Source organism: Oreochromis niloticus, linkage group LG18, assembly GCF_001858045.2.
Source record: "Oreochromis niloticus isolate F11D_XX linkage group LG18, O_niloticus_UMD_NMBU, whole genome shotgun sequence".
Taxonomy (NCBI): Eukaryota; Metazoa; Chordata; class Actinopteri; order Cichliformes; family Cichlidae; genus Oreochromis; species Oreochromis niloticus.
In genome coordinates, this window is record NC_031982.2 from 20,168,520 (window position 1) to 20,194,291 (window position 25,772).

At 40.3% G+C, this 25,772-nt stretch overlaps 4 protein-coding genes across 7 annotated transcripts; 1 reads left to right on the plus strand and 3 right to left on the minus strand.

Annotated features, from left to right (window-relative positions):
- Positions 1-29: 29 nt before the first annotated feature.
- Positions 30-8,328, minus strand: ssx2ipa (synovial sarcoma, X breakpoint 2 interacting protein a). Of its 3 annotated transcripts, none has more exons than XM_025900384.1 (14): positions 8,081-8,328; positions 7,127-7,272; positions 6,742-6,905; positions 6,273-6,482; positions 5,640-5,750; positions 5,406-5,541; positions 5,248-5,323; positions 4,978-5,158; positions 3,211-3,361; positions 2,939-3,075; positions 2,399-2,572; positions 2,181-2,298; positions 757-910; positions 30-602 (listed from the first exon to the last, which is right to left on the minus strand). In XM_025900384.1, exons 2-14 carry the CDS (start codon positions 7,158-7,160, stop codon positions 458-460), a joined length of 1,791 nt encoding a protein of 596 aa, XP_025756169.1. In that variant the 5' UTR covers positions 7,161-7,272; positions 8,081-8,328; the 3' UTR covers positions 30-457. The 3 variants fall into 3 exon arrangements, with proteins under 3 accessions (XP_025756169.1, XP_005476525.1, XP_019203763.1); XM_005476468.3 differs by having other exon boundaries at positions 7,127-7,254; positions 8,076-8,328; XM_019348218.2 differs by lacking the exons at positions 7,127-7,272; positions 8,081-8,328 and having other exon boundaries at positions 6,273-6,532; positions 6,742-6,880.
- Positions 8,329-10,464: 2,136 nt separating this feature from the next.
- On the minus strand, positions 10,465-16,181 carry mcoln3a (mucolipin TRP cation channel 3a). Its single transcript, XM_019348219.2, has 13 exons — positions 16,065-16,181; positions 15,401-15,632; positions 15,135-15,302; positions 14,882-15,035; positions 14,570-14,651; positions 14,398-14,494; positions 14,183-14,282; positions 12,544-12,656; positions 11,779-11,928; positions 11,554-11,655; positions 11,333-11,455; positions 11,013-11,219; positions 10,465-10,896 (listed from the first exon to the last, which is right to left on the minus strand). The coding sequence occupies exons 2-13, from the start codon at positions 15,605-15,607 to the stop codon at positions 10,759-10,761; spliced, it is 1,641 nt and encodes a 546-aa protein (XP_019203764.1). The 5' UTR covers positions 15,608-15,632; positions 16,065-16,181; the 3' UTR covers positions 10,465-10,758.
- A 260-nt stretch (positions 16,182-16,441) lies between these two features.
- On the minus strand, positions 16,442-18,968 carry bcl10 (BCL10 immune signaling adaptor). The gene is made up of 3 exons (XM_003437842.5): positions 18,470-18,968; positions 17,779-18,067; positions 16,442-17,651 (listed from the first exon to the last, which is right to left on the minus strand). Exons 1-3 carry the CDS (start codon positions 18,518-18,520, stop codon positions 17,248-17,250), a joined length of 744 nt encoding a protein of 247 aa, XP_003437890.1. The 5' UTR covers positions 18,521-18,968; the 3' UTR covers positions 16,442-17,247.
- A 4,293-nt stretch (positions 18,969-23,261) lies between these two features.
- On the plus strand, positions 23,262-25,705 carry LOC100693308 (protein CYR61). 2 transcript variants are annotated; one of them, XM_019347367.2, is made up of 5 exons: positions 23,262-23,800; positions 23,890-24,094; positions 24,194-24,541; positions 24,643-24,839; positions 24,921-25,705. In XM_019347367.2, exons 1-5 carry the CDS (start codon positions 23,768-23,770, stop codon positions 25,239-25,241), a joined length of 1,104 nt encoding a protein of 367 aa, XP_019202912.1. In that variant the 5' UTR covers positions 23,262-23,767; the 3' UTR covers positions 25,242-25,705. The 2 variants fall into 2 exon arrangements, with proteins under 2 accessions (XP_019202912.1, XP_005476527.1); XM_005476470.4 differs by having other exon boundaries at positions 23,380-23,800; positions 24,939-25,705.
- Positions 25,706-25,772: the final 67 nt, after the last annotated feature.

Below are 25,772 nucleotides of genomic sequence, written 5' to 3' on the forward strand. Positions count from 1 at the left end.
GACAAATGAAAGGGAAACATTTCATTATATTAATATTAAAACAATCTTTATTGTTATTACTTCTTGAGAGCAGATCTAATCGATCTAATGTTAATGCAATACATACTTCAAGTCATAATTTATACTTATAGATTATGTAAACATAAAAGGTAATTTCAGTACAATCAACAGGTAGAAAATAATTTCTGGCTACAACACCTGACACCTACAACACCTATCATTGCTTGGTACCCTTTCTTGAAATACAGCTTAAAATCTGAATTGTCAGTAAAGAAATGAGCTATGGCAGACTTAAAGTGCTTTCTTGTGTGATCAAGCTTTGGTGAATTGTCTGTGGACATCCATTGAAAAATGATTGTTCAGAGCTGATGGATTTCAGCCACAGATTTAAACTAAACTAAAGTTTGTTGCAGAGATAAAAAACAAAAAACAAAAAGAGGCACTTCTTTAAAGTTCTTTAACTGAGGCTGTTCTCATCTTCACCCATAGAGAAAATACTCAAGTCACTGCATCGACCTCTGTGTTTTGCCTTGACCTGATTATCTCCATCTTCAATGGTGCTACACTCTTGCCAGAGCCCTCGATTTGAATGTCTGGAGGAACTAAAAAGAGAAAAATATATACACTAAGTAAGTCTTATCCTCACTGATTCATGCATCTCTTGTTAAGACATTCAAATGTAATATCCTGCAGAGCATTTCACTGCATGAATGAAATGCCATCCCTGAAAACAGTTATCTAGTAACTCACTAATACCTGCTTTCTGGTATTAAGCGGAGTGTCCGGTAAAGTTCAGGAGTTGATGGCACAGCACCACTTTGTGAAGATCTGGGAGTGGAGAACGTCGTGTAGGTAGATGATTTGGCCAGCTGAGCTTTCACTGAAGACATCCTGATCTCTGGCTCACTTCCTGCAATACAGACCATGTTTTAAGGACAACAGTTTTCTGGTAATGCATAAGGTGTTCATATCCAGTATTAGAAAATGATTATTTGTTAGTCTTTCTCTTACACCAAGTTTTTGTAGTTTTCACACTGATGTCCCCAAGCAGATGGTACTGAATAAACAAGACTAACTTGACGATGTGATATTGTGGAGCTGTGTAAAATGCACATAAAACTGTGCAATGATTTGGATAGCTCATAAATTGTATTCACAATAGAACATAGGAAACAGATCCAGTGTTTAAACTGAGAGGGTTCATTTTAAATTTGATGGGAGTGACACTTTTCATAGCTCAGACAGAGGCCATGACAGGTTGGAAAAGTAGGTGGTACTAAAGAACAGCTGGTGGAACATTTCGCAAGTAAATTGGTTAGTTAGTAACAGAAATATTATGGAGTGCATTTAAAAAAGAAAAAAAAAGAGAAAAAGTGCATCTTAGAGAGGCTGAGTTTCTAGGAAGGAAAGATGGAAATGGGTTCACAAAATTCAGAATAGTGTTCCTTAAAATAACACTGCAAAGACCATGAATATGTCATCATCTACAGTAAATGAGATTGAAAAGAGCGGAGGAATCTGGGGAAATCTGTGTGCTAGGGACACGACTGAAAACACTGGATGTCTGATCTTTGGGTTCTCAGGCAGCACTGCATGAAAATCAGATATGATTCTGTCATGGAAGTCACTGCATGGGCTCAGGAAAACTTCCAGAAATCTCTCAGTTTGCTGTGCCGCCCACAAATACAGGTGGAAGCTCCATCATGTAAAGAAGAGACCATATCTGCACATGATCCAGAAATGCTGACATCTTCTATGGATGAAAACGCTTTTAAATGGACTGTGGCAAAGTGGAAAACTGTTCTCTCGTAAGATTTTATGGACGATTGATAAAAAGAAGAGGGGATGCTACTCAGTGGTAAACATGGCCCTGTCCGAACTTTTGAGATGAGTTAATGGCATCGAATTCAAAATGAGTGAATATTTTTCTTACAATTGTCCATTTTAAAACGTTTGATGCTTTCTATGTTGTTGTTTCTACCCTGAATAAAAATCTGGAATTAAAAAAATAAATAAATAAATTCATTGCATTTACACAGCATCCCAACTTTTTCAGAATTGGGGTTGCAATTGTGCCCAAATTTAGCCATGTTAGTAAGTAAAACATTTAACCACTAAGAGGCTACGTCATTCAACCGCCCACTCCAGAAAGCACCTTAATTTAAATTGCACCAACTTACTAACTGACAAGGCACTGTGACCATCTGATGAGGAGCATCTCCTTCGGTCTGTAAAGGGAGTCATATTCAAAAACTGATTCTTGAGCCATGAAGCACGATCCTCTTCGAAGGCCTTTTTCTGTCGAAATGAAAAAAAGATTCCAAAGAAATAAATGCACCACCACCATCACAATGTGTGCTCAATTTAACTACGGGACCAAATCAGAAGCCTTCAGTACCTCTCGGCCCAGACGAATAGCAGCCTCGGTGAAGTTCTTTCTCTCCCTCTCGAAGTTTCTCTTTTGTTCTTCAAAGAGCTTCCATTCCTCTTTGAGACGCTCCTTCTCCTCCAGTGTGTAGCAGTCATTAAGAAGAGCGGCAGTCTCATCGTCAAACGAGGTGTTGAGTTGTTGCTGCAACAGCAGAAGTGGTTATTCCTTTGATACGGCATCATTTCTTAATGTTCCCAAATCATTTTTGATACTGATTAACAGGCCAGAAACATCCTTGTGGGGACATCCCATTGACATAATGCTTTCCCTAGGCCCTTACCCAAACCATCAAAAATGAATGTGTAACCCTAACCCTTACCCTAACCATAACCATAACCCAATTGTAACCCTGACAGTAAAACCACATTTTGAGATTTGAAAAAATGCCTTCAACCCCGTGGGGACCTGGATTTTGGTCCCCACAAAGATAGTAAGAACCCGTGCACACACACACACACACGTCCTCCCCTTTGTTAACACACTGACTACCTCTCATCAGATGCTGACCTGAAGTAACTGCTGTTGTGCATGAATGAACTCTTTGCACTGCTGGACTTCACACCTCATCCTCTCCATCTCATCCTCGTGGGTTTCCAGAGGTATCATCTCTTTATTAGACTCCAGCTGATTCTGCACTTGAGAGACTTGGCAAACAAAAACCAAATGGATAAGCTGATAATTCTGGTTTCTTTCCAGGCATGACACATTCAGCTACAAAGGAAAAGTTTTACAGATGAAAAATGTTAAAAGTTGTGCCATTGTGTCTACGCCGAATCTACCTTGGCTGTCTAATTTCTCCACATGGTTCCTCAGTTTCCTCCACTGCTGACGGATGCTGTTTGTTAGCTGCTCCCTGGCATGCTCACAGGACTGATCCAGAGTTTCTCTGCTGGTGTCTCCCATCTTCTCCTCCCCATCCGAATCATGATGCTGCAAAACAGCCAAAATAATATAGTGGGCTTAAAAGGAGGAAATCAGGAGATTTGAACTTCAGACATGTCATTTCTAATACTCTGGTAAACATTTATGGACCAGTTTTAGTGCTCTTTGCATTTTGAAAATATCTATATGCAAAAAACAAACAAAAGCAACAATTTAATATGGTAACAAGACTAAAGCATTGTACCACTTTCGCTTACAGGTATGATCTATTGGTGTCTTGGCTGAGTCCATTTGGCAAGGTTGCGTAAGACAATGTATTGGTTTGCTTTGCTACATATTCAACTTCAACACCAAGTAACACCACAAGGTGGCGTCTCATTCTTTGTTGTTGCCCAGATACTCTCAGGGATTCTTGTCACTGCCGTATGTGCGTACGTATGCAGGTACGTATAAATTTTCTATGGCGATATTGTATCGATACAGTGACACCAAATATCGACATTTTAAATAAATGAAAATGCTATGAATAAGGGGGCTCATCTCACCTTATACGAGGTAACCTTTCTACAAACAGTTGCAGTCTGACTTGATTGACTGAAATCACTCTAGGAGAGACGGCATTTATTTGAAGGTTTCAAATAAATGCCGTCTAATTTATAAGTGCAGACTAACTGCTACCATGTTTTCATCAATATGAATGAGACTTTGTCAGTGAGCACAACTCGAGGGGGTTCGACTCAACCAGCTGCCAATGGAAATGTAACAGTTAAATATGAATTTCTGATAAATGTGACTTTCTATAGACATCAACAGATGTGACATTTTTGATCATTTATCAGTTAGTTGCTGTATCATCAGGAACATATTGCATGTGATTACCAACTTGACCCTATGCAATTGCAGACTCATAGCAACATACAGCATAGTGTTTTAAAAAAACAAACAAACAAACAAAAAAAAAAAAAAAAAAAAATCACAATAATATTGTGATAATATCGTATTGTGGGGTGTGGCGATTCCCACCTCTAATGATCTAAAGTAATGTACAACAAATTTGAATTAAACCTACTGCTGAGGAAACAAGACCCAGCTCTTATACCCCCCTTGTTGGAGGCATAGGTACACCTGAGTTTTGTAACAGCAATAAAAGCCCTATTCTTCTTTTATGTTTTGGTTTATTGTCCAAAAAGCAAAGTCCAAAATGATTTAAACATAACCTGGTAATTTTAGTGCATGCTGTCTATGGGTAAACCCCCCCCCCAAAAACAAAACAACCCAACACAAAACAAAACAATTTACTGGGTTAGTGATTAAATAAATTTATAGTTTTATAGTAAGACTTTTATTCATAAAGTAGGCCTGTAAAAGTTGTGAATAGATACCATCACATTCCTGTGACACCTTGCAAGGATAAATATTATAGCCAGTACCAAACAATCTAAAATATCCTCTGATATTTTTTTCCCCTGACACGTTAATGTACATATGAAGTTCATGATTCGCCATCTGGATGGTTTCCTGCCCATAAGAGAACCATCAATCCTAGCTTTTCAAACCCATCTACCAGAGGTGTGGGTATGCGTGTGTGTGTGTGTGTGTGTGTGTGTGTGTGTGTGTGTGTGTGTGTGTGTGTGTGTGTGTGTGTGTGTGTGTCTCTCAAATACCTGCTCCTGGCTGTCATCAGCAGTGGCTCCTCTGCCAGAAGAACTGCATGGACTCAGGATATGAATCATCTCCTTCTTCATCTGCTGGAGGACTTTCTTCAGCTCAGCGTTCTCCAGCATCAAAGACTTCTGACTTGCCTCGTAGTCACTGAGCAAAGACTTGTACATCTCACCCTCGTGGCTGCAGAAATCAATGACAGATCAGTTTATGTAAATAATATTACACATTTTTCAATTTCCATGGTTAAAAGAATTTCACTATCAATATACCTGGCTGTCGCTTTTGCAGTCTTCCAGTGACCCCTTTTCCCATCTGACCGTCCCAAGCAATTCAGTACATCGATAGCTATTTGGGGAAAAAGAGAAAATCCAACAGAACTGACACAAAATTATGCAAATCATTTTTTGTTTAAATTAAGCGCATTTACCTAGTTTCTTATCCTTTCTGTCAACGAGCAGCTGGCTGAGGCGCTCTTTGAGTTTTGCAGCTTCTCTCTCTTTTCTTTTGGCATCATGACTGTACTGAGAGGCACGGCTAGCAATGATACTCTGGAGCTTCTGGACCTGTCCAGAATAATTGATCATTTACAAGCTGTCAGGTTTGTGCATCGTGAAATAACTAGTATTAGTAAACACAACCACAGTGTGAGGAGTAGCTTTACCTCATCCTTTTCTGTTTTTAAGCAGCTCTGCAAAGTCTTAATTTTCAGTTGCAGCTGCCTCTCCATTTCATGTAGACCAGATTTCTCCCTTATGGACAGTTCCAACTGATCCTGGAAGGAAACACATGGTAGATCACTCTTAAAACTGTTATGTGCTGTCTGAAGAATTCTATAAATCAAATTAAATAATCCAATAAACTAAAAATACACTATAAATAAATAATAATCAAATACAATTCTATGTGAATCAAATGACCTTTATTTTTTCTAGCAGCATGTTTAGAAAAAAAAAAAAAAGAAAAGAAAAAAAAAGGGACTATCCATCGCAACCAGATACCATCAAAGTGACAGAAAGCACGTCAAGACCTCCCAGCACACAGCTCTAAAAGGTCTGTCTTTGTTTGACTGACAATGTTCAGTGGGGATATTCACAGTGTATACACACACACTACCATGTTTTCATATCTCTAAGAGGTGACAAAATTTGACAATGCATTACTTCACCTTTACTCCAAGACATCTGTATGCAGACTATAGCCCGAAGAAATAAAATGTTGGCTCCACAGAGAAACGAAAGAGACACACTTTCTCTCTTGGAAGTACATTAAAAGAAAGATCAGCCGTTATACATGCCTTGAGTCTGGTATTGCTCGTCTGCATAAGCTCCATGGTGCTGGATTTCTTTAGCTGCTCTTTCTCAAGCGCTTCTACAGTGCTCATAGTTCGTCTGTGAATCTGTAGCAGCTCATAAATGGCATTCAGAGCCGGCACTGCATTCAGGCCAGTCCCCTCTGGTGAGGTGGCCTCAATATACGTAGAGCAGAGGCCCAGTGAGGCGAGCTCCTGTGGGCGGATGGAAATTAAAAGTATGTCCTTGTCTAGGGGTTATCTTTCTGGAGACAATAAAAAGTTTGTATATAAACCGAACACTTCAAGTAGTAATAATAACAATCAATAATGATGATAATAATAATAATAATAATAATAATAATAATAATAATGATAATAATAATAATAATACTAACAACAACTATAATAATAATAATAATAATAATAATAATAATAATAATAATAATAATAATAAACCTAGGGCCATCCATACCTGATTGATGTATGAAATGCACTGAAGAACGTTATCCTCTGTGCAAAAGGCACTTATTACACTGTAGGAGCTTTTGGCCAAGGGAAACAAGTACGATGACACAAAGTTGTTCTGTCTCGAGGGTGACATCGTAACATGTGATATGCTGGATATCTCACAGTTTTCTGTAAACAGAGAACAAAGAAAGGGAAAAATGTTGAAACAGTGGATACATTACATCTACTGCTCTCTTCCTCTACTGAGAGGCTTGAAATAGGTTGCAGATGAGAAATGAGAACAAAAATGTGGGTCATCTCTAGCAAAGCTAATGGGACTTGCTATTCTTGAAGTGCTCTATCAAATGCATCGTTTTAACACACACACACACACACACACAAAAAGTTACCCATCGATGCCTCAGTTGTCCACCACTCTCCCATATCACCAACACATCAGGACACGAGGACACGAGGTCATAAGTTGTCACCAGGGAGATGGATTAAGCAGCCGGGGGTTGTGGATCAGAGGACAGCACTGGAACAGAGCATCAAGCCATGAGACAGACCAGCAACAGATAATCTGAGCCGAAGCTTCATCCACACAGGATTAACTGTCAGATGTGTGCCGGTTTGGAGGGGGATTCAAATGGGTTTTTGGAGGGTGCTCCTATTGGTTACTGGCATCCAAACTGCTGGGCTGTAAGATGATCTGAGCCTCAAACCAAAGGATTACAGAGATAAAAATAAGAGAATCCATTACAGACAGTAAATCTGACAGACTCATTTGTTCTACTTGTTTGTTTTTTAACTTTAATCACTGACATGCTCGGTGAAACAGGCTGAACCACACACTAAACTACAGGGGCCACTCCCACAGCCTCGCCGCCGTGACTTGCATTCAGGTACAGGTTCATTGTGTTAATGAATAAAAGGAAAAAACGGCGCACTGTAAAAAGCTGGGTGGTGTTAAAACGGTTGGACGCAACCACCAATCATGGGAAATGCCTGCTGCCTCACAAGCCAACTCTTCCCAGTTTATCTAATGAAGCAGAGAGCTTACACAGCTTTTATCTAGAAATACACACACTGAGGAGGCGATAAAGTCAGACGTGCTTCGACGTGACACACTCGATGCTTAACGTCAGGAGCTGCTTAACGTACGTAATCGAGCAAACATGCTTGCTTACTTTGCTGTGTCGTTTGCTAGACCTCTACATAGCTATAGAGAAATACCTTAGAAGCTTAACGCTGCTTAGCATAAATAACGTTCACATCTGCCGTGTTTCTCCCCCGTGATATTAGTTAGCCAACAGGATAATAGCTATGCTAACATGACAACACAACAAAGATACTCACTCAAGGGCGTGAAACAGGTCAACTAAATCCCACAGTTTAGCTCCGTGCTGGTGCTGGCACGGTTAATACACTCCTTCCCCGAAAACACCTCCAACTCTAGTGTAGACTCCGGTCAACATTCTGTCAACAGCGGCAATAAGTATGAAAACTCCCTACACAGCCCTGCAAATACCTCCACAGGTTAATGGACAGACTCTGGCTGCTGCGGCGTTTGTATTTTTTTTTTGAAGTCTATTCCTCTGCTGTCGTCCAATCAAACTGCATCGTTATTGGTGGCACCGTTGTTAGGCAACCAGTATGAGGGCCGTGCATTGGGTGTACATTATGCAAATGAGAAATGCCGTCAGGTGCCACAGTCAGGTGTCATAAATGTCACTGCCGCGCCCCCTGTGGCTGTAGGAGGTATTACTACACATAAAGCCTGTTTTGACAGCTTTATTTATATAGAGCTGCCAAATTAATTGTCATTACACATAGACTCAGTGTGCTTGAAATAGAGGATAATGCCTCAAGACAATGAAAACAAGACAGTAAAACTTTACAAAAAAGTAAAATGCGAGTGACAGAGGTAATTCACTTCAGGTCAGCACTCAGCTCCTCCCAAAGAACAGGGCAACAGCTGATGTCCTGCGAGGTCTGATTGGGTTAAACAAGTCTGAGATGTCCCGGAGGCCAAACCATTGAGAGCTTTATGAACTAACAGAAGGTTTAGTTCATAAAGGGGATTTTAAAGGAAATTCTGTGTTGAACCGAGAGCCAGTGTAGTGACTTCAATAGTGGAGTATATGTTCAAATTTCTGTGTATGCATAAGGACTCTAACTGTTGCATTCTGGGCGAGCTGAAACCGTACAACTGATAAATTGGATAACTTCTTGATTTGACTATAAGGACCAATTTCCCTGAGCCAGTTTGAGAATTTTCTAACTTTTGATATGTGACAGAAAGCACTTCTGATAACCTTATTAATATGATTATCAAAACTAAGATCATTATCCAAAATAATGCAAAGATTCTCAACTTACTCACGAAAGAGATGATTAGTGTAAAAAAAAAAAAAAAATTCTGTCTCTGACTTTCTGGACCAACAACAAATATTTCTGTCTTGTCTCTGTTCAGCTCTGTTCAAAAGGTTTGTAGACATCCGGTAGTTAATGTCATCAGAGAAGCTTATTAGGTTGTGTACAGGGGTTAAATCATCAGAGGAACAAGGTAGGCACATTGGTGTATCATTTGCATAAGTATGATAGGATATATTATTATTCTTTATGGTAATACCAAGCAGGAGCATGTAAAGGTTAAAGAGTAATGGGCCAAGGACAGACCTTTGAGGAACTCCTGATGGAATGTTCATTTATGCAGATCTAAATCAAATAATTGAAACAAAAAAACCTCTAGCCTTTGAGTACAATACGATGAGACCCAATCAAGAATTGGACCTTTTAAATCAACTGGATCATAAAGTCTTTGAGTTAAAATGTCCTGATCACCAGTGTTGAAGGCAGCAGTGAGATCAAACAGAACTAAGATCTGCTGATCTTAAGGTCACTGATGACTTTATAAGAGCTGTTTCTGTGCTATGTTTGTGAGGAAAAAGTCAGATTAAATTTACAATAGGTGCCACTGTTATGGCTAAAGGTGCACTGAAATATATCCAGAAGGGACATGACTGATCCTAAGTAGCTCTCAGTACTGAAATTCAAACTTTATTATCCAAATAAGGTGCTCAATTTCACATGTTGTGCAAAAGAAAAAATACAAGTATAACAAAAATATACAAAGTAATTTATGCAGGTCATAGGATATGCTTCTGTATTGCTGACAAAAAAAAAACTGTGCTCAGCACAAAATAGAGAGATGAAAAGCAATTACGTTTCAGGAAATTCACTTTCACTTTACTTTGCATTCAAGTTGTGAAGTTTATTTGAGAGTTGTATCTTTTAGCATGGTTTCCTCACAGTGAGAAGGTTCTGGGTTTGTACCCCCTGGTGGACTTTGCATGTTCTCCCTGTGTGGATTTCTTCCAAGTGCTCCAGTTTACTCCCACAGTCCAAAGATGTGCTTGTTTGGCTAATGGTGATTCTAAATTGGCCATATGTATTAATGTGAGTGTGAATGATTATTTTTCTCTCTGTGTTGACCCTGTGATGGACTAGCGACCTGTCCAGGGTGAACCCCACTGTTCAACCAATGTAGGAAGACTCCAAGTTGGATAAATGATTATGAAAATAGAAAGATGTTTAAATTTTCTCCTTAAGTGCTTGTATATAGAAGATTGCCAAGTTACATCATTGTTGTGTAGCCAGGAGGAAGTTCTTCTCAGTGTTTTTCCTCACTAATGTCTGAGACATCTGCCCTCCATGTTTGAATGCAACACTGGCAAGAAGAGAATATTGTTTGACATATTTATACGGCAATGATTGATATTGCTGTTACATTGGTTTATAATGTGGCCATATTATACCAGCATGTCCTTAACATAGGAACTTTGCTAATTTACTAGTTCTAAAACAGTCAAAACTCAAGTAAAAGTACATCTGTTTAAGTTGGAAGATATTCCATCACTATCACCCAATAGTGTTAACAAAGGCTCTATACAGACTCTCAGGACCCTGTGGGGCATTTTGCAGTCACATGAGGGCAACTCTTTGCTCACACTTGGCAAAATGATGACACTACACCCTGTTATCCAAAGCAGCCACGTGAAAACATGCAGCAGGTCGACTCGTCAGTAATCTGGTATCGTCCAGACTCGGGCTGATCTATGCACTCTGCAATGAAGGCCTGAAGCTGGGACACTGGCTCCTTGTCCTTCTGATGATGCTGGAAAAAGAACCATTATAAAAATAAATAAATAAATAAATAAATAAAATATGCTCAAATTCAACTATAAATTACATCCCTGCAAGATATCAAATATCAAGGTGACTCGGACTGACCTTGATGGTTTCGTACGTGTCATTGATAAGAGCAATGAACAGACTGAGCACCATGTAGATGAAGATTGAGATGAAGGAATAGAGGTAGAGTCTGCTGAAGAGCCACACCATGTAGGTTTTGTCTCTCATCCTCAGAAAGGTGGAAAACATATCATCACCATTGAGGAGAGAGAAGAGGCACTCTGTCACTTTAGCCAGTGTTCTGAACTGTAAAACAATGTTTTAATAATGATTAACATTCTGCCATCATGTTTCTGGAAATTATGTCGGAACAGATCGCCCTAATGTTTGTACTGTAATATGAATTAAAGTGTTTATACTTTGTCATGGTAAGGTCCAAGGACGATCCAGCCACAGAAACAGTACCCGAGGTAGATCATGGCTGCACAGACGCAGAATCGAAACACATTGGGCAATGCCGCCCTCAAGGTTAAGATTAAGATCTAAAACAAAAAAGGGGTGTTTCAGTTCCTCTGGAAATGCATTTGCTCATTATTTGTTTAAAGTAATTTTTTATTAGGTACTTTTAGGAAAGTCTTACGTTGTATTTCTTGAAGAAACTCAGGTAACGAATCACACCAACCCAGACAAGCATTGTGGCTGTTCCCAGCAAGATACTGCAGACGTCATAGTTTGTTAAGAACTGCAAAAGAAAAAAAAAACTATTAGAGAATGATCAATTGGATAATCCTGCAACCCTTTACATACTGATTTCAGACCATTTAGAAAACTTTCACTGATTTCTAAAGTGAGAAAAAAAAGAAACCTTTGTTTGTATTCCAATTTTCAGCACTGATCCAGTGATGGTCATTATGTCACTGACAATAATGAGCATGTACCAGCCATTCACAAACTCCATGCGGTCTGACCAGGACACAGTTTTATTGTAGTAGGCATGGAAAAAGATGTTGAACTCCTACATATGAGAAATTTATCAAACAAACAGACTGTCAAACAAGTCAGCTAATGAGATGTTACTACAGGCAGTAGTAACAGGCACATTTTAACATACTTAGTCTATTAGCTAATACTATAATGCAATACTGTGAAAAAATCTTGAGCCACCCCTCGTCTTTTGTTTCCATTTTGAACAATAATTACAATAAATTTCTTTCTTTCTTTCCGAAGTGTTATGCCAAATTACAGAAGGACTGGAATCCTTTTGATAGACAGAAGAATAAAGGTGGTCATGCCATATATACATATATATATATATATATGGCTGGATATATATACTATATACTAATTGAATATATATATATTGTTTATTTTTTTCTAATAAACCTCTGCACTTATGTCCCATTTTCCCAGCAAAATATAAAGAAATGAAAGGTGGCTCTAGAGTTTTTCACAAAATTATATGTGCTCTTCTTAAAAACTACATCATGTTACCAGTATGTAAAGCCCCTTGCCAAAAGTATAGAGAACATTACTTGATTGACCTCATCAGCTATAATTATGGCCTGCTTCGGGTGCTGTTTAGTGTCTTAACTGAGCCAGATGCTAAAAGTATTTCTGTGGTGATACTTACAAACTGGAGCTGGATACCATGGATGACAGATCGTATGCAGAGGATGAGAGAGGCGAAACAGGCGAGGATGACCACAGAATCAAACGACAAGAGGAGATAATCGTTCTTCCCAGCTAGAATATTTGAGGTCAGGTGTTAATATTTTTGGGGCTCTGTCTCTATAAAACCGAGACATAACCTTTGTCATTTCTTGGATCATGCAGGTACAGTTGCAGTCAAAAGATTACGTACACTCAATATGGGCATGAATGTCATAGTAATTTGGGGGTTTTAGTTATTTCACTGAAATGTTTGTTTTCCAGGGTGGAATGATTGTACAGCATACAACATTGGATTTACTTTGGATTTTCTCAAATCCACATAGGGTCAAAGTTAGACATAGCAGCTCAAACATGTACATACACCCCCACTAATATTTGTTTAAATGTCCTTCAGTGAGTTGCACCTCAACCAAATGCTTTTGTTAGCCATCAACAAGCTTCTTGTGTAATTCTGGCTGGATATTTGACCATATTTGCAGAATTGGTAGGGTTCATTTGAATTGGTTGGTTTCATGCCATGGGTCCAGCTTTCAAGCATAGTCCACAAATTTGAGAAATGTAATTCTCATTTATATTATCTATTCCAAAACCAGTTTGATGTGTTTGGGATCATTGTCCTTTTGAAACACCTAACTGTGTCCAAGTTTCAACCATCTACCTGTCGATTCAAGGTGAAGTTGAAGAATTTGGATGTGCTTCTCCTTTATTATTATTCCACCCATTCTGTACAATGTACAATGTACACGATTCTTGGGTTTGAAAGCCTCACATTTCTTCCTCTAAACTTAGCCCTCACCACTGTGGTCAAATAGGTCAGTCTTTATCTCGTCTGAACATCTGAAGCTTTTCTCCAGAATGCATTTGGCTTTTCTTAAAGGTGTTGATTTGGGAACAGTGGCTTCTTTCTTGGTCAACCTCTCAGTACATGCTGATGTAAAATTCACTTCACTCTGGACAGTGACTCTGGCGTCCCAGCAGTTTTCAGTTCATGGCAGGCTTGAGTGGTTCATGAACATCCTAACAAATTTCCTGTCATCTGAGGGTGACAGTTTGGGTCCTTCCAGACTATGGCAAAGTGGCAACTTTACCTACATACAGCTGTTTGAACTAATGATCCTGGAATCTGCACTCGTTTAGAAATGGCTCCAAAACAGCTTCATAACATTTGTAAATCTATAATTCCTTGGACTTTTCCATTGTTCTGAGTATTAGTCAGTCCAATGAGGGCTGTCAAACCAATCCTTTTTATGCTCCAGTTTTAGTCAGCCATAGTCACAAAGAAGACGTTAACAGACTTTGGACTTGTTGAGTTGAAAGACACTGTTGAACCTTCTGCACCACTTATTATACTTTTGACCAAATCCAAAAAAAACCCCTTTTGTATCCAATTCCCTTTTTAATCATTTGACCCTGAAAAAAGAACAGTTCAAAGAAATAATTAAAAGCGTGAAATGACCATGACATTCATGCCTATGAGTCCGAACACAGCTGTATTATGAATAGTAGAAAAGTGTTACTGTGCCCCCTGCTGGCTTTAGACGCACTAACAGTTACAAATATTTTGCTTCCTGGTGTCTCTCAGTATCAATTCTACTCACATGTGCCTTCCACGTTCCAGTCACTGCATTCATAAATTCTAACATCATTTTCAATATCAACCTTTATCTTTCCGCTGTGTGCACGATTGTCAAAAATGATCTGTGTAAAAACAAAGGATGGTTCGTCACTCAGCTTGTAAAATCTCCTAAAAAATAATAGATTAATAGAAAATATATCTTTGAGATTGTGGCACTTTTCTGATAGTGTCACCAACCACTATGTGGAAATCATAACAGTCTGGTAGCTCGTGGTGCCGCACAGTCTGCAGATTGATGGTTTTCAGAGTTAGGTAGATGTTCACAGATAGCAGCCTGGACATACAAACATATATTAGCAGCCGACACTCTTATCATCGGACATGAAACCTGTATTTTTACTTTAGTCACCTTCTGAAATCCAAAGAGAAGTTGGGATGTGTTGCCAGAGTGTTGTTGCTCAGTGATTGCATAGGGTGTATGGAAATACAATCTGTGGTGGAGAAAATGTGTTCAGAAGTTATTTCAATTTGTATTATTTAGCAGAGCAACGATGAAGCACAAATCCCCGTGAAGAGTAGAACAAGCTTCCTCTTTTCATGTCACAAGTGCACAGTGTGATTATTTTCCATTCTTGCCATGAATCAGTTTCAATAAATATATCTTGCACAGAATATTAAGCATTGACCTAAACAGTGTTGCAGCTACTTTATGTTTTTGTACCTTTATCAATATGCGGATCAATATCAAAGGTGTCGTTTTCAGGATCGATGGTGCTGTTTCTATAAAACACTTGACACAAAGTCAGAGGAGTGTAGTCGCCATTAATGAGCTCGTATGCAAGATTACCTACAGTCAGGTTTTGGAGATTGGTATACTGAAAAAACAGACAAAGAGAAAACAGAAAACATGTTTTAATGGTGTAAAATTAGAATTAAATAGAAGATGCCACATGATTAAACAAAGGTTTCAGTACCCTGTTGATAATGTAGTGAATGTGCTCATTCACATCTCTTTTGGTATAAAGGGAAAGGCTTCCGTGCCGGTGATCCTTGTATCCTTTGAGAAACAGATTCCTGAATGTCATCAAATTTTCATCCTTGAAAGTCACCATCATTTCGTTACTCAGTCCAAAAGACACCAACTGTTTGGAAACAGGGGGGAGAAAGACAGAAAGTCACGAAGGTAAAAAACAAGTAGCTCCTGACCTCTGTACACATTCACACTTAACTAAAGGATTACCTGGATAGTAGTGATTGCAATTTTTAATATTTGTATCATCAGTTTCCACGGTTTCCGACCCCTGGCTCTGTACTTCTCGCAGGGATTCATGAAGAAGTATTTGAGCCTCCATCTGAAATCCTCCACCGTCTTTGTATCTAAGCTGCAGCGGCCGTTTCGCTGACTCGCCTCTGACCTGACGGCCAAAAGCTGCTCGGAGTCCTCCATTAGGCTGAAGACTGTTTTGTGACACCTGCATCAGAAATGTTTAATAGATAAAGAAAGCATCTGGCCATTCCAGTCATCCTGATGTTTATCTAACTGGTTCTCCAGCCTGTGTACACTGCTACTGTTCTCTCCTTTATAGTTTAACTGTTATACTTCAATACATACTAATTATGCAACACTAAGCCATAACACACTACAAAACCACAGCTGTGTGGTTAGCACACACTGGCCCATTTGAGCTCACTAGTGCTTCCTGCAACAGGGAGCATCAGTACCAGAGAAATGTACAGATTTGAGAGGTGTGTGAAAACAATTACTACACATATTTTTACTTAATAAATAAAAGATAGCTGCTTATATTGGATGTTATTATATAATTATATATATTTTTAAATCAGATGCTAACTACATGTGTTAAACTTCATTCTACATATAATTATGATAATAAATTAAATACCTGTTAGCGTTCGCCGAGCACCAGCGACCCAAAGTTCACCCAGTCTAACACTCAGGGCTTCTCAGCGGTGTATGAAAAAACAGGTGGTACAGTCACCACTGCAGCCGTCACCACAATGACTGTCATTCCTCGGCGCCACTTGTAGCTTTTCCAGTTTTTTCCAGAAGTAGAAAAAAAGGTACGTCTGCGCACCCAGAAGCTAACGACACATTTACACGTTGTAGGCCTGTCAATCACTTCATTTTGACCTCGACAGTTAATGCCCTATTTCAACAACAATTATCGGCACTCTAACACTTTGATTTTTCATAATCGCTACAGGAACCACACAACCACACGGTGAAAAAAGGAAAAAAGAAACAAAAGCCCAGTCCATATATGAAAAACTTTTAGTTTTATTATTACATGACCAGTGAATAGAGAAAGAAATAGGATGTCACTGAAACTATGTTTACTAATTCAAGACTATTGTAGTGACAAAAACATGAAGCAAATTCTTGATGACTTAATGCACACACACAAAAAACAAACAACAGAAAAACATGAGCTGGAGTTCTGCTCCAAGACTGGCTCTTTATACGCACACACATGGATATATATATATATATATGTATGTATATATTCTCAAGTAGTCGTTCAAGTGTATACAACATAGAAACTGCATTCAGCCTTTACAGCTCATCAGAAAAATCACACCTCCTGTCACAGAAGGGGAGTAGGAGAGGTTAGAGAGGGTGAGTCACATTTTCTTCACTCCTGACACATCACGTTGGAAATCTAACCGCGTTAGAAATGCATCTGATGCACGCGCAGATTTCCTCTTTCTTCTTTGATGGCACCTTTGTCTCATTTTAGTCATATTTTCCATTTTAAACTAGGCAATCTCCATACCCTAGGGTTTGGTTTGGTTTTTGCTTTATATGAAAACTAAGGCAACAAATTGCCACCATTTGAAAAACAAAAAAAACAATCTTTAAAAGTTATCCCAGCCTCACTGATGACAAAATGCCCCCATTTTCACTCTAAAAGGTAGCTAATATAGTGGTAGTATACAGTATATGCCCATGTGCAGCAATTTCTCACCAACCGCCTCATTGAAGGCACGAATAACACCGAAAAAGAGAGAGAGAGTGTTGTGGTTGTCTTTTTAACCGGTTGAGAACTGTCTTATTGAGATATGCTCCTAAAAGATACTCCTAGTTGAAGTTGGTGTGAGGGAGCGCGACCGGAGGGGCTGGAAGTTTGGATCGCCTCCGCTGGTGCACCCTGGCGCTCCAGCATCTATGCTGGAGGGGGACTCGACCATTACCTCGTCCGGCAGAGGAGGCGCCCCGGGGTCTCCGGGCTTCGGGAGGCTGGATGAAGTCGTGGAAGGTGTGGCGATGCTGGCGCAAGCCACAGAGGAGTCTCCAGCTTTTTGCGAAGACAGCAGATCGAGTGAGGTGCCCACATCTGAGTTGGAAGGGCTTTTCTCGCTGTCCGGGTGAAAGAGCAAGGTGGAGTTGTTTGAAAATGTTAACGGGAGGTCGCTGGTTGAGGTTGGAGTGCTGAAAGTGGAGTCAGATGAGGAACTGGAAGCTCCTGCCGCTGAGTAATAGAAGAGGGGGGAAAAAAGGGGAACAGTTGTAAGTCATAAAGAACAACCGCATTAAGCACTTTTTTGCATTACACACACACACACACACACAACTATTTTAGAAATTGACGTATTAACCTCTGAGGGACTCGATCTTCTCATTTTTGGCCTTCTGCACCTCGTCTGTGATTTTAGTGATGATAAAATTTTGCGAGCGCATCTCCCGGATCGACTCGATCAAGGCATCCAGGCCGCGGGGGTTCTCAGCCAGTATGTCCAGCAGCACGGCCGTTCTCTTGGTCTGCGTAGTCCTGCAGCTGATCTCTTCTGCGTCGTCTCGCGTCAGGATCCTGCGAGAGCGCAGGTAGTCCAGGTGGCGATCTGCTCTGATTTTATCGCAGAGGTAGTGCCGCAATCTGGTCAGCACCTGAAGAGCCACAGGAAGTCATTGAGGGTGGACAAAAAGAGGGCAAAGTGAGGTGTCAATGAACAGGAAACACACAGTCCAGGGTTCATCCCCCTTCCCCCATATCAAAGACTACAGCAGGCCTGGATCTGCTCTCTCTGTGGCACATACAAAGTAAGCTGGGTGTCCAGATGTGCCCTAAACGTCCATCCTATTGTCCTGCTGTTAAATCCTACAGAAAGTGGAAATGGTGAGGGCACAAAGAGGGTGTGGTGGGGGCATTTCCTCCTTTTAATAGGCCTATAGCGCTAAGCAAAGCATAAATATATATTTAGCAGTAAATCTATTTGCACATGGCTCCCCTTATCAGATTGATCTGCCATCTATTAGGAAGCCAGGGCGTGCCTGAAGTATAATACTCACGTCTTTCTTTATCTCTGCCATTTCATCTTCAGTGAGGTGAGGAGCATCCATCCCTCTCCCCCGCAAAGTGAAAATCCAGGTGGTAACGATTGAAAATTATCTTAATAATCTCGTAGTGGTGGATTAAAACACAACAGCGAATAAATTATAGAAGTTAAATAAGCTGACACCTTATTATTAATCGATAAAAGGTGGTCTATCGACTATCCATTCAACTTTTTTTTGTTTCAACAACGGAAAAAAAAAAAATCCCCGGACTTCCTGATTGTGTCGAGGCTTAACTACGTCAACACACGGCAGAGACGTCAGTTTCCCACTCAGAGCTGGTTTAAACCGGTAACTGTGAATAAAAAAGTCCACGTTCACTTTAAGGTTTCTCCTGTTTTACCAGAACAACTCCAAACTGAGCAACTTTCTTCGCTTTGAGTTCTGCTGTGCGACTTCTTGCGCTTCTGCACTTCCGACCATGGCCACGCGCGGCTCTCGATAACTCCACTAGGTGGCGCTGTTGGACCTTCTCGCATACAAACACCACGTTTGGCAGGTTTTGCTATGCCCCGCAGTTTAGTCTATGACAGCATTCATTCAAAGAAAAGTAAGTGTTATAGGCCAGTGATGTCAAACATGTGGTCCAGGGCACAGAAGTGGCCCTCTTAAAAGCTCCCATACCGGACAGCTCTGTAAAGTGTCAAAACTGCAGTGAAGTTAGTGGGGATGAAAACATCTATAGTTTAAAGTATTATTAGATCTAAACTAGTTGTTTGAATCAGAAAGATTTAAAATAAATCACTATGGCCAGGTGTCCTCCCACTGTGATCTGTAAACTTTAATATAAAGATAATATTGATGAATGGGGAAAAACTGAGACATAGTTTTAAAATTGCAGTTATTTTTCTTTAGTGATCTCAGGGTTGCTTATTAAATGAGAAAAGAAAAATAATGGGAAATGTTACCACTTGTAATGGGTTTCAAAGAAGCAGGAGGGATAAGAGCTTTTTACTTTACTAGTTTACTCCATTTGTGGGCAATTAACTGAGCTGAGTTTGGCACCCCTGCTGTACTGTGTGGCTACTGCACAAGAGATTTCTGTAATTTACAAAGTAACTTAAGTACAGAGCGATTCTCAGCTAATTTCAATTTAGAATTATAACTTTTTCTTTTTTGTTGCTGATTTATTGCAATGACGCAAGTCTGAGGTGAAATGTAAGCTTTTTTAATGTGATGCAGGGCTTTTCAGTTGCTTCACAAAAACGCCTGTGCTTTACGATCTGTTTGCATGTTTTGTATGTGGAGTCACAATCTGCAAAGTAGCTGTCACCATCAGATAAATTTTCCTTGTGAAAAACAGCGTAGAAGTTAAATAGTGTTAGAAAATTCAGGCGCCTTAAACTTGAGTAAATTAAACATTTGAGGTTTGCCTGCCAGTTTCTTATGTGCACCTAAGACTAATTCGGTCTGAACAAGCTCAACAGCACCACAAACTAAACTATCTGAAACAGCGTCTGCAAAAATAATGATAATAATAAGGTTATTACTACTACACAAACAACTAAGGGTTTAATAAGTTAGTTGGCTGTGATGGAGCTGATTTTATGTAAACTGTTGATTTGCTGGTCTTGTTTGGAAAATCTGCACAGAAACTCGGAAAATCAGAGTTGTACATCAAGTAAATATATTTCTGTTACTGTCAGTCATGCAGCTGGACACATTTTAAAGTGTAGTACTGAGCTTTGAAATGCGATGATCACAATGTAAATTGTCAGCAGGCAGAGTCTGTATCATAGATTAGGTCACAGAACAGTTTATATACAAATAAAACTGAAGGGTCATAGCATTAAAATCATCAGCAGTTCAGAGACAACACGGGGTCAAAGTTCACATATACAAAGTGAAGTGCTGCGCAGTAGAAGTGATCAGACACTTTGGTAAACATGAAGTCTATTACACAATGGCTGAATGCATACAGATTTTCACTTCCCCCTAATCACAGTATAGCACAAAGAGAGGAGGGGCGCTCCCCGAGGAGATTGTTATCAGGCTTGTTTTGTCATGCTCTGCAGTGTAGTACTGTATGTGCTGTGTGAAAAGACCATTAGCAAGCAGAAATGTATATGAACTGTAAATCAGATCGCAGGACTCACGCAGCGATAATGATTTAAAGCCCCCTCACAGCTGTCTGGCTGCTGTTTCATCGCAGCAGGAAAATGTCAGATGTTAAACAAAAATGGGGAATGAGCGTTAACAGAAACAGACAATGCGTGCCCACTTCTCCTCACCACAATTCCCTTCATTCATGCTGGACAGCAGAGCTCAGCAGCCTGGAAATAACCAGCTGTGCGTTTCAAATGAACCCAGTGTGCTGACTCCCGAGTGCCCTTCGCGCAGAGCCAGACACAAAAGAAAAGAAGGCATTTATAGAAATGATGTCACCAACGGGACTATCATTCATATCAGCACAAAACCCACTCTCACGTAACAGCCAAGACACCACCGTGACCTCGCATCCACTGTGATTTTACAATATGCGTAAGTGAGGAGGTATTTGCGCTTTTCAGTCGAAGTACCATGCAAAATGACTTCTTTTATAGCTTTTTTTTCATACAGCCTATTATAACCTGCCCACCCACCTTACCCATTCGGGTGTATCCCATTAAGTATCAGGGATATGTAATTTTAACAGGGCGCTGCAGAGTACTGTGCAATGCACGTCCACCCATGGCTTGTATCAAGTATCTGTGGGAGGATAAAAGGTCTCTCTAACACAATAACTTTCAAGTAATTACATGTCGCTCTCATTAAGTAAATTGCAAGATATGAGAAAATGCACGCTTTATATACGCCTCTTTGCAAGAGGCGTATATAAAGCCCTCTTTAGTTTCACATCTGTCTGCTCTTGTCACCAGGTTAGAGACCCACTGGGTTCATATTCATTAAGCATCTCAGATATATATTTAGGGCTGTTAATGACATATAAACAATAACCAATAGTTTGAAATCTGTACCTTACTGGAAGTCAGTGCAGGGAGCTGAGAATCAGAGCACTCTGAATTATCTGTGACCGTCTAACAGTCTTTTTAGGGAGGACAATAAAAGGAGCATCGCATTAGGCAGCCCTGCAAGACATAAAGACATGAATAAGCTTCTCTGGATCTTGTAAAATGTAGTAAAAAGCCCAGGATGTTCCTTGAATTTGATCTTTCATTGAACTTTCTAACACGATTTTCTTCACATTTTCTTATTTATAATTTGTCTACTTTTAGTCTACTGATTTTATAAGGTCAGTGTTTTATTTTATCGATTGTTGTTTTTGCACATGATGTGAAAATGTGAGGTAGAGCAGAGGTTTCACTTACAGTGATCAGTTCAGCTTGTAATACGGCGTGGCACTTTTTATTATTTCTTTTTGAAAATATAAACTTTCAGTGGCTTCCAGAAACATTCATATCTAAAGTAGTATCATTCTGCTTTCTATATGCACTGAGTTGCTGCCATATTAGATTTTCAGCATCGCTGATATCTGCTCCAAAAAGTGATGACTACTCCTTTAAGCCAGGGATGTCAAACTCATTTTAACTCATCGAGGAGCAGATGCAGCCAGCTTTGATCTTAAATGGGCCAGTCTCAGTGTATAGAAGCTTAATTTCCAATTAGAAAAGACCAGTTACTTTGGTGTAGCGTGAATGACCACGGCTGCAAAAATGAAGCTTATGAAAACACAGTTAAAAGTCTAAGATTCAAGCCTTCCTTCATTTTTTCTAAAGCTGTCCAGTGGGCTGGACTGGAGTCTCCGTGAGGCCAATTTTGGCCCCTGGGCCTAGTGTTTGACACCCTGGCTTTAAACTGTTGGGGTAACAGTGTTTTAGGATGTTAAGAAAGAGGAAAGATTCAATTTCTCACTTGTTTTATTTCACATTCATTTTCTGAACTGTGGGAAGAGGACATGCAATTTGCCCTCCACATCCGCCTCCGTTCTTCTTACCTAACATGTTTGTACAGATTCTTGATATTATAATTTTGGAAGGAAATTTCCACACCAAGCCACAACAGTCAGCGATTTCCAGGCATCGGTAAACACACCAAGCTCCCGCTTGTTCGCTCTTCATCTGCTGGAGCTGGCGCTGACTCAGACCGGCCTTTGTAACCTTAGTTAGATAAGACAGAAGCGGTGCCAATCTGCTCTGCTCGGCCTCTTATTCTCACAGGTTATAATGAAAGGAAAGGTATTCTCTCCCTTATAAATGCCTTTGTTCTTTGATGTGGATGGAAGAAGATGCTTTTTATCCTGGCATCTATTTCAAAGAAGCCTGCAGTGCTCATCCTGAGAGGAATTTTGCTTCAGGCATTGCTTGGGTTTTCTTTTTATTCTTTTTTTTTTTGTCTAGTATCTCATTCTGACTGCTCTGATTTAGACTAAACAGAGGATTACCAAGTTTCAAACGTTTCCAGGAGGCTCTCGTCTCTCATTATGAAAACTTAAAGTCAAACTCAAATCCATCCACACGCCCTTACAGGATGACTGAAGGGAAATTTAATCTGTAACACTAGCAAGGCTGGAAAATACAAACACTATTCGCAGACAACGTGCAACAGTCTAAACAGAGCTTCAGCTCAGGGAGAAATTCAGTCAGTCATAGAAATATGTGGCTTTCCTTCAATATTTATGTCAGAACTTGCAGTGGCCTGGTGTTAAATCCCTTAAGGAGCCATGTTCACATGCATTTCAGCTGCCAGGTATACATATATATATGGTCCAGCACCAGCTGGTAAAGTCTTGGTTAGGAGCAAAAGAGCTCCTTCATAACAGTGATAGAGACTGAATAGTGCAATCATTGTCTCACAAAACAGAATAAAATCAGTTCCCAGCAGTGCAATCAAAAAATTATCCACGCCATTGTTTTGCATGTTACGTAAGGTTTTATTTCTGGAGAATCTTAATGGTCGAAAAGTCAAAAATATCTACTTTCTTTGGAAATGAGAAAGCATTACATGGTAAAACCGGAGAGAAAGCCCTGGCTGAGTGGAAGCTGCACAGGGGTGGTTCTTGGCACAGCGAGTGTGAGAGGAGGGAGGGAGAAACTTCTGCTTGGCTTATGGGAGGACATGTGGAGAAGCATTCCTCTCATAGTTTCGGGACACCTCTTTAGTCTACGTCAGATCTGCTTGAAGTGGATAAAAGGGGATGGGGACTCTCAAAGAGGGAGAACAAACAGCCGTCATCTCGCTGCCAGGTCTGCTGAGTGATATTAAGGAGGCTGGTTTTTCTTTTTCGCTCAGGAGAGATTGCTTCAGCTGGAGAAGATGTGGAAGGTCTTTGTCTTCTGCTTTACGCTGGTGAGGAAAAGGCGTCTGATGTCTGCTGTTATATTCTGTGGGTGAAAGTAATGTTGATTACAAAGGTGGGATGTTTGGTCTAACCTCAGGTGTCAGCCTCGTGCCCAAAGGATTGCCAGTGTCCCCTTGAAGTCCCAACATGTGCAGGCAGTATCAGTCTCATGCTGGACAGCTGTGGATGCTGTAAGGTTTGTGCCCGGCAGCTCTTTGAAGACTGCAGCAAAACACAGCCATGTGATCCAGCGAAGGGACTGGAGTGCAACTTTGGAGGGTTGGATAAGGGCGTCTGTCGAGGTACGCTGACTTCATTTCCCCTTTCTGATCTTTTTTGTTTTTCAACTGTCACCTTTTCCCTTTTCATCACATCAGCCTTTCCCTGCTTCTCTTTAACAGCCAAATTAAATGGGAGAACATGCGAGTACAACAGCAAGATTTACCAGAACGGGGAAACCTTCCATCCTAACTGCAAACACCAGTGCACTTGCATCGACGGTGCAGTCGGATGTGTCTCCCTCTGCCCACGTGAATTCTCGCTGCCCTTGTTGGGCTGTGCCAAACCAAGACGGGTCAAAGTACCGGGAGGGTGCTGCGAACAACTAGTCTGCCCTGAGAAAACAGAGGCACAGAGCGCTATGATAAAAAAGCACAGAAGAAAGTTCAGCAAAGTCAAAACCACTGAAGACGACCTCTTCAAAAAGAACGAGTTCATCTCTGTGTGGGGAGAATCAAAGTCTCTGCCTGGTGAGCAGTCTTGATTTTTATTGCATTTAAGTCTTGCTTGCTTTCATTATTTTAACCCACTTTTAACTGCAAAAAATATCTGCTTAAAAACATCTGCACAGCTTTCAGGAGTCATTCAGTGGACCACATGTTTGCCAGAGGAGTCCAGTGCATGCCTCAAACCACAGCCTGGTCACCCTGCTCCAAATCCTGCGGCTCTGGTGTGTCCACGAGGCTGACCAACCGCAACAAACAATGCAAACTGGTGAAAGAAACTCGGATCTGTGAAATCCGTCCCTGCAAACAGTTGACCTCGAAGGTACACCATATGCTGATGAACATATACAATGATTATTTCATTAGAGGCTGAGAACCAATGCATGTTAAGACTAAAGCCTAGATACATTCTCTCTTGCAGAAAGGTCAAAAATGCAGTCACAGAGGAAAAGCAAGCCATCCAGTTCACCTGTCATACGCAGGCTGTCGTAGCCTGAAGAAGTTGCAGCGCAGGTACTGCGGATCCTGCTCAGACGGACAATGCTGCAGGCCACACAGGACCCGGACAATGCCCATCCATTTTCGGTGCAAAAACGGAGAGACCTTCAGGAGGATGGTGATGGCGATCGAGTCGTGCAAGTGTAATCTCAACTGCTCCAACAACGCTAAAAAGACACCTGAGCTCTACAGACCTTTCAATGACATCCACAAACTGAAAATTTAACCGAAAGGCTTGATTTAAGCGCAAGAAGACTTTTGCTTCATATAATTGGAGCCTTGTGGTTTGCTTCTTTGTGAAGCTGCTTTTAAATGGTGAATGCTGCATTTTTTTAAATGAACTTTCAAATGTTTTTCCTGCTTATTCTTTGTACGTACTTAATAATATTTAAGCCTCTAATGACAAAACATGTTAAATCGCAGTGTGGAAAGTTGTGGCACCTGCTAAATGTGTCGTCACGCGGTAGCTGTTTCTTTTGATTCACTGCGCTCCTGTTATTTAAAGGGATTTATGTTTCATACTTATTTTAATGCAAAGTTAATGTTAAGCATGGAAAACTGTACGTTTGGTTTACTGTCCTGTTCTCTGTACTCTGTTGTCAATGCGAAACAGAAATATGGTTGAAGCCTGGACACACAGACTGTTAATCTCATGGTTAACAGATTATAATCTCCAATAAATTCAAGGAAAACCAATTCAGTTCCCCACTATCTTACTTAATAGTTTGTCTTGAGAAAAACTGGAAATTCTCAGGGG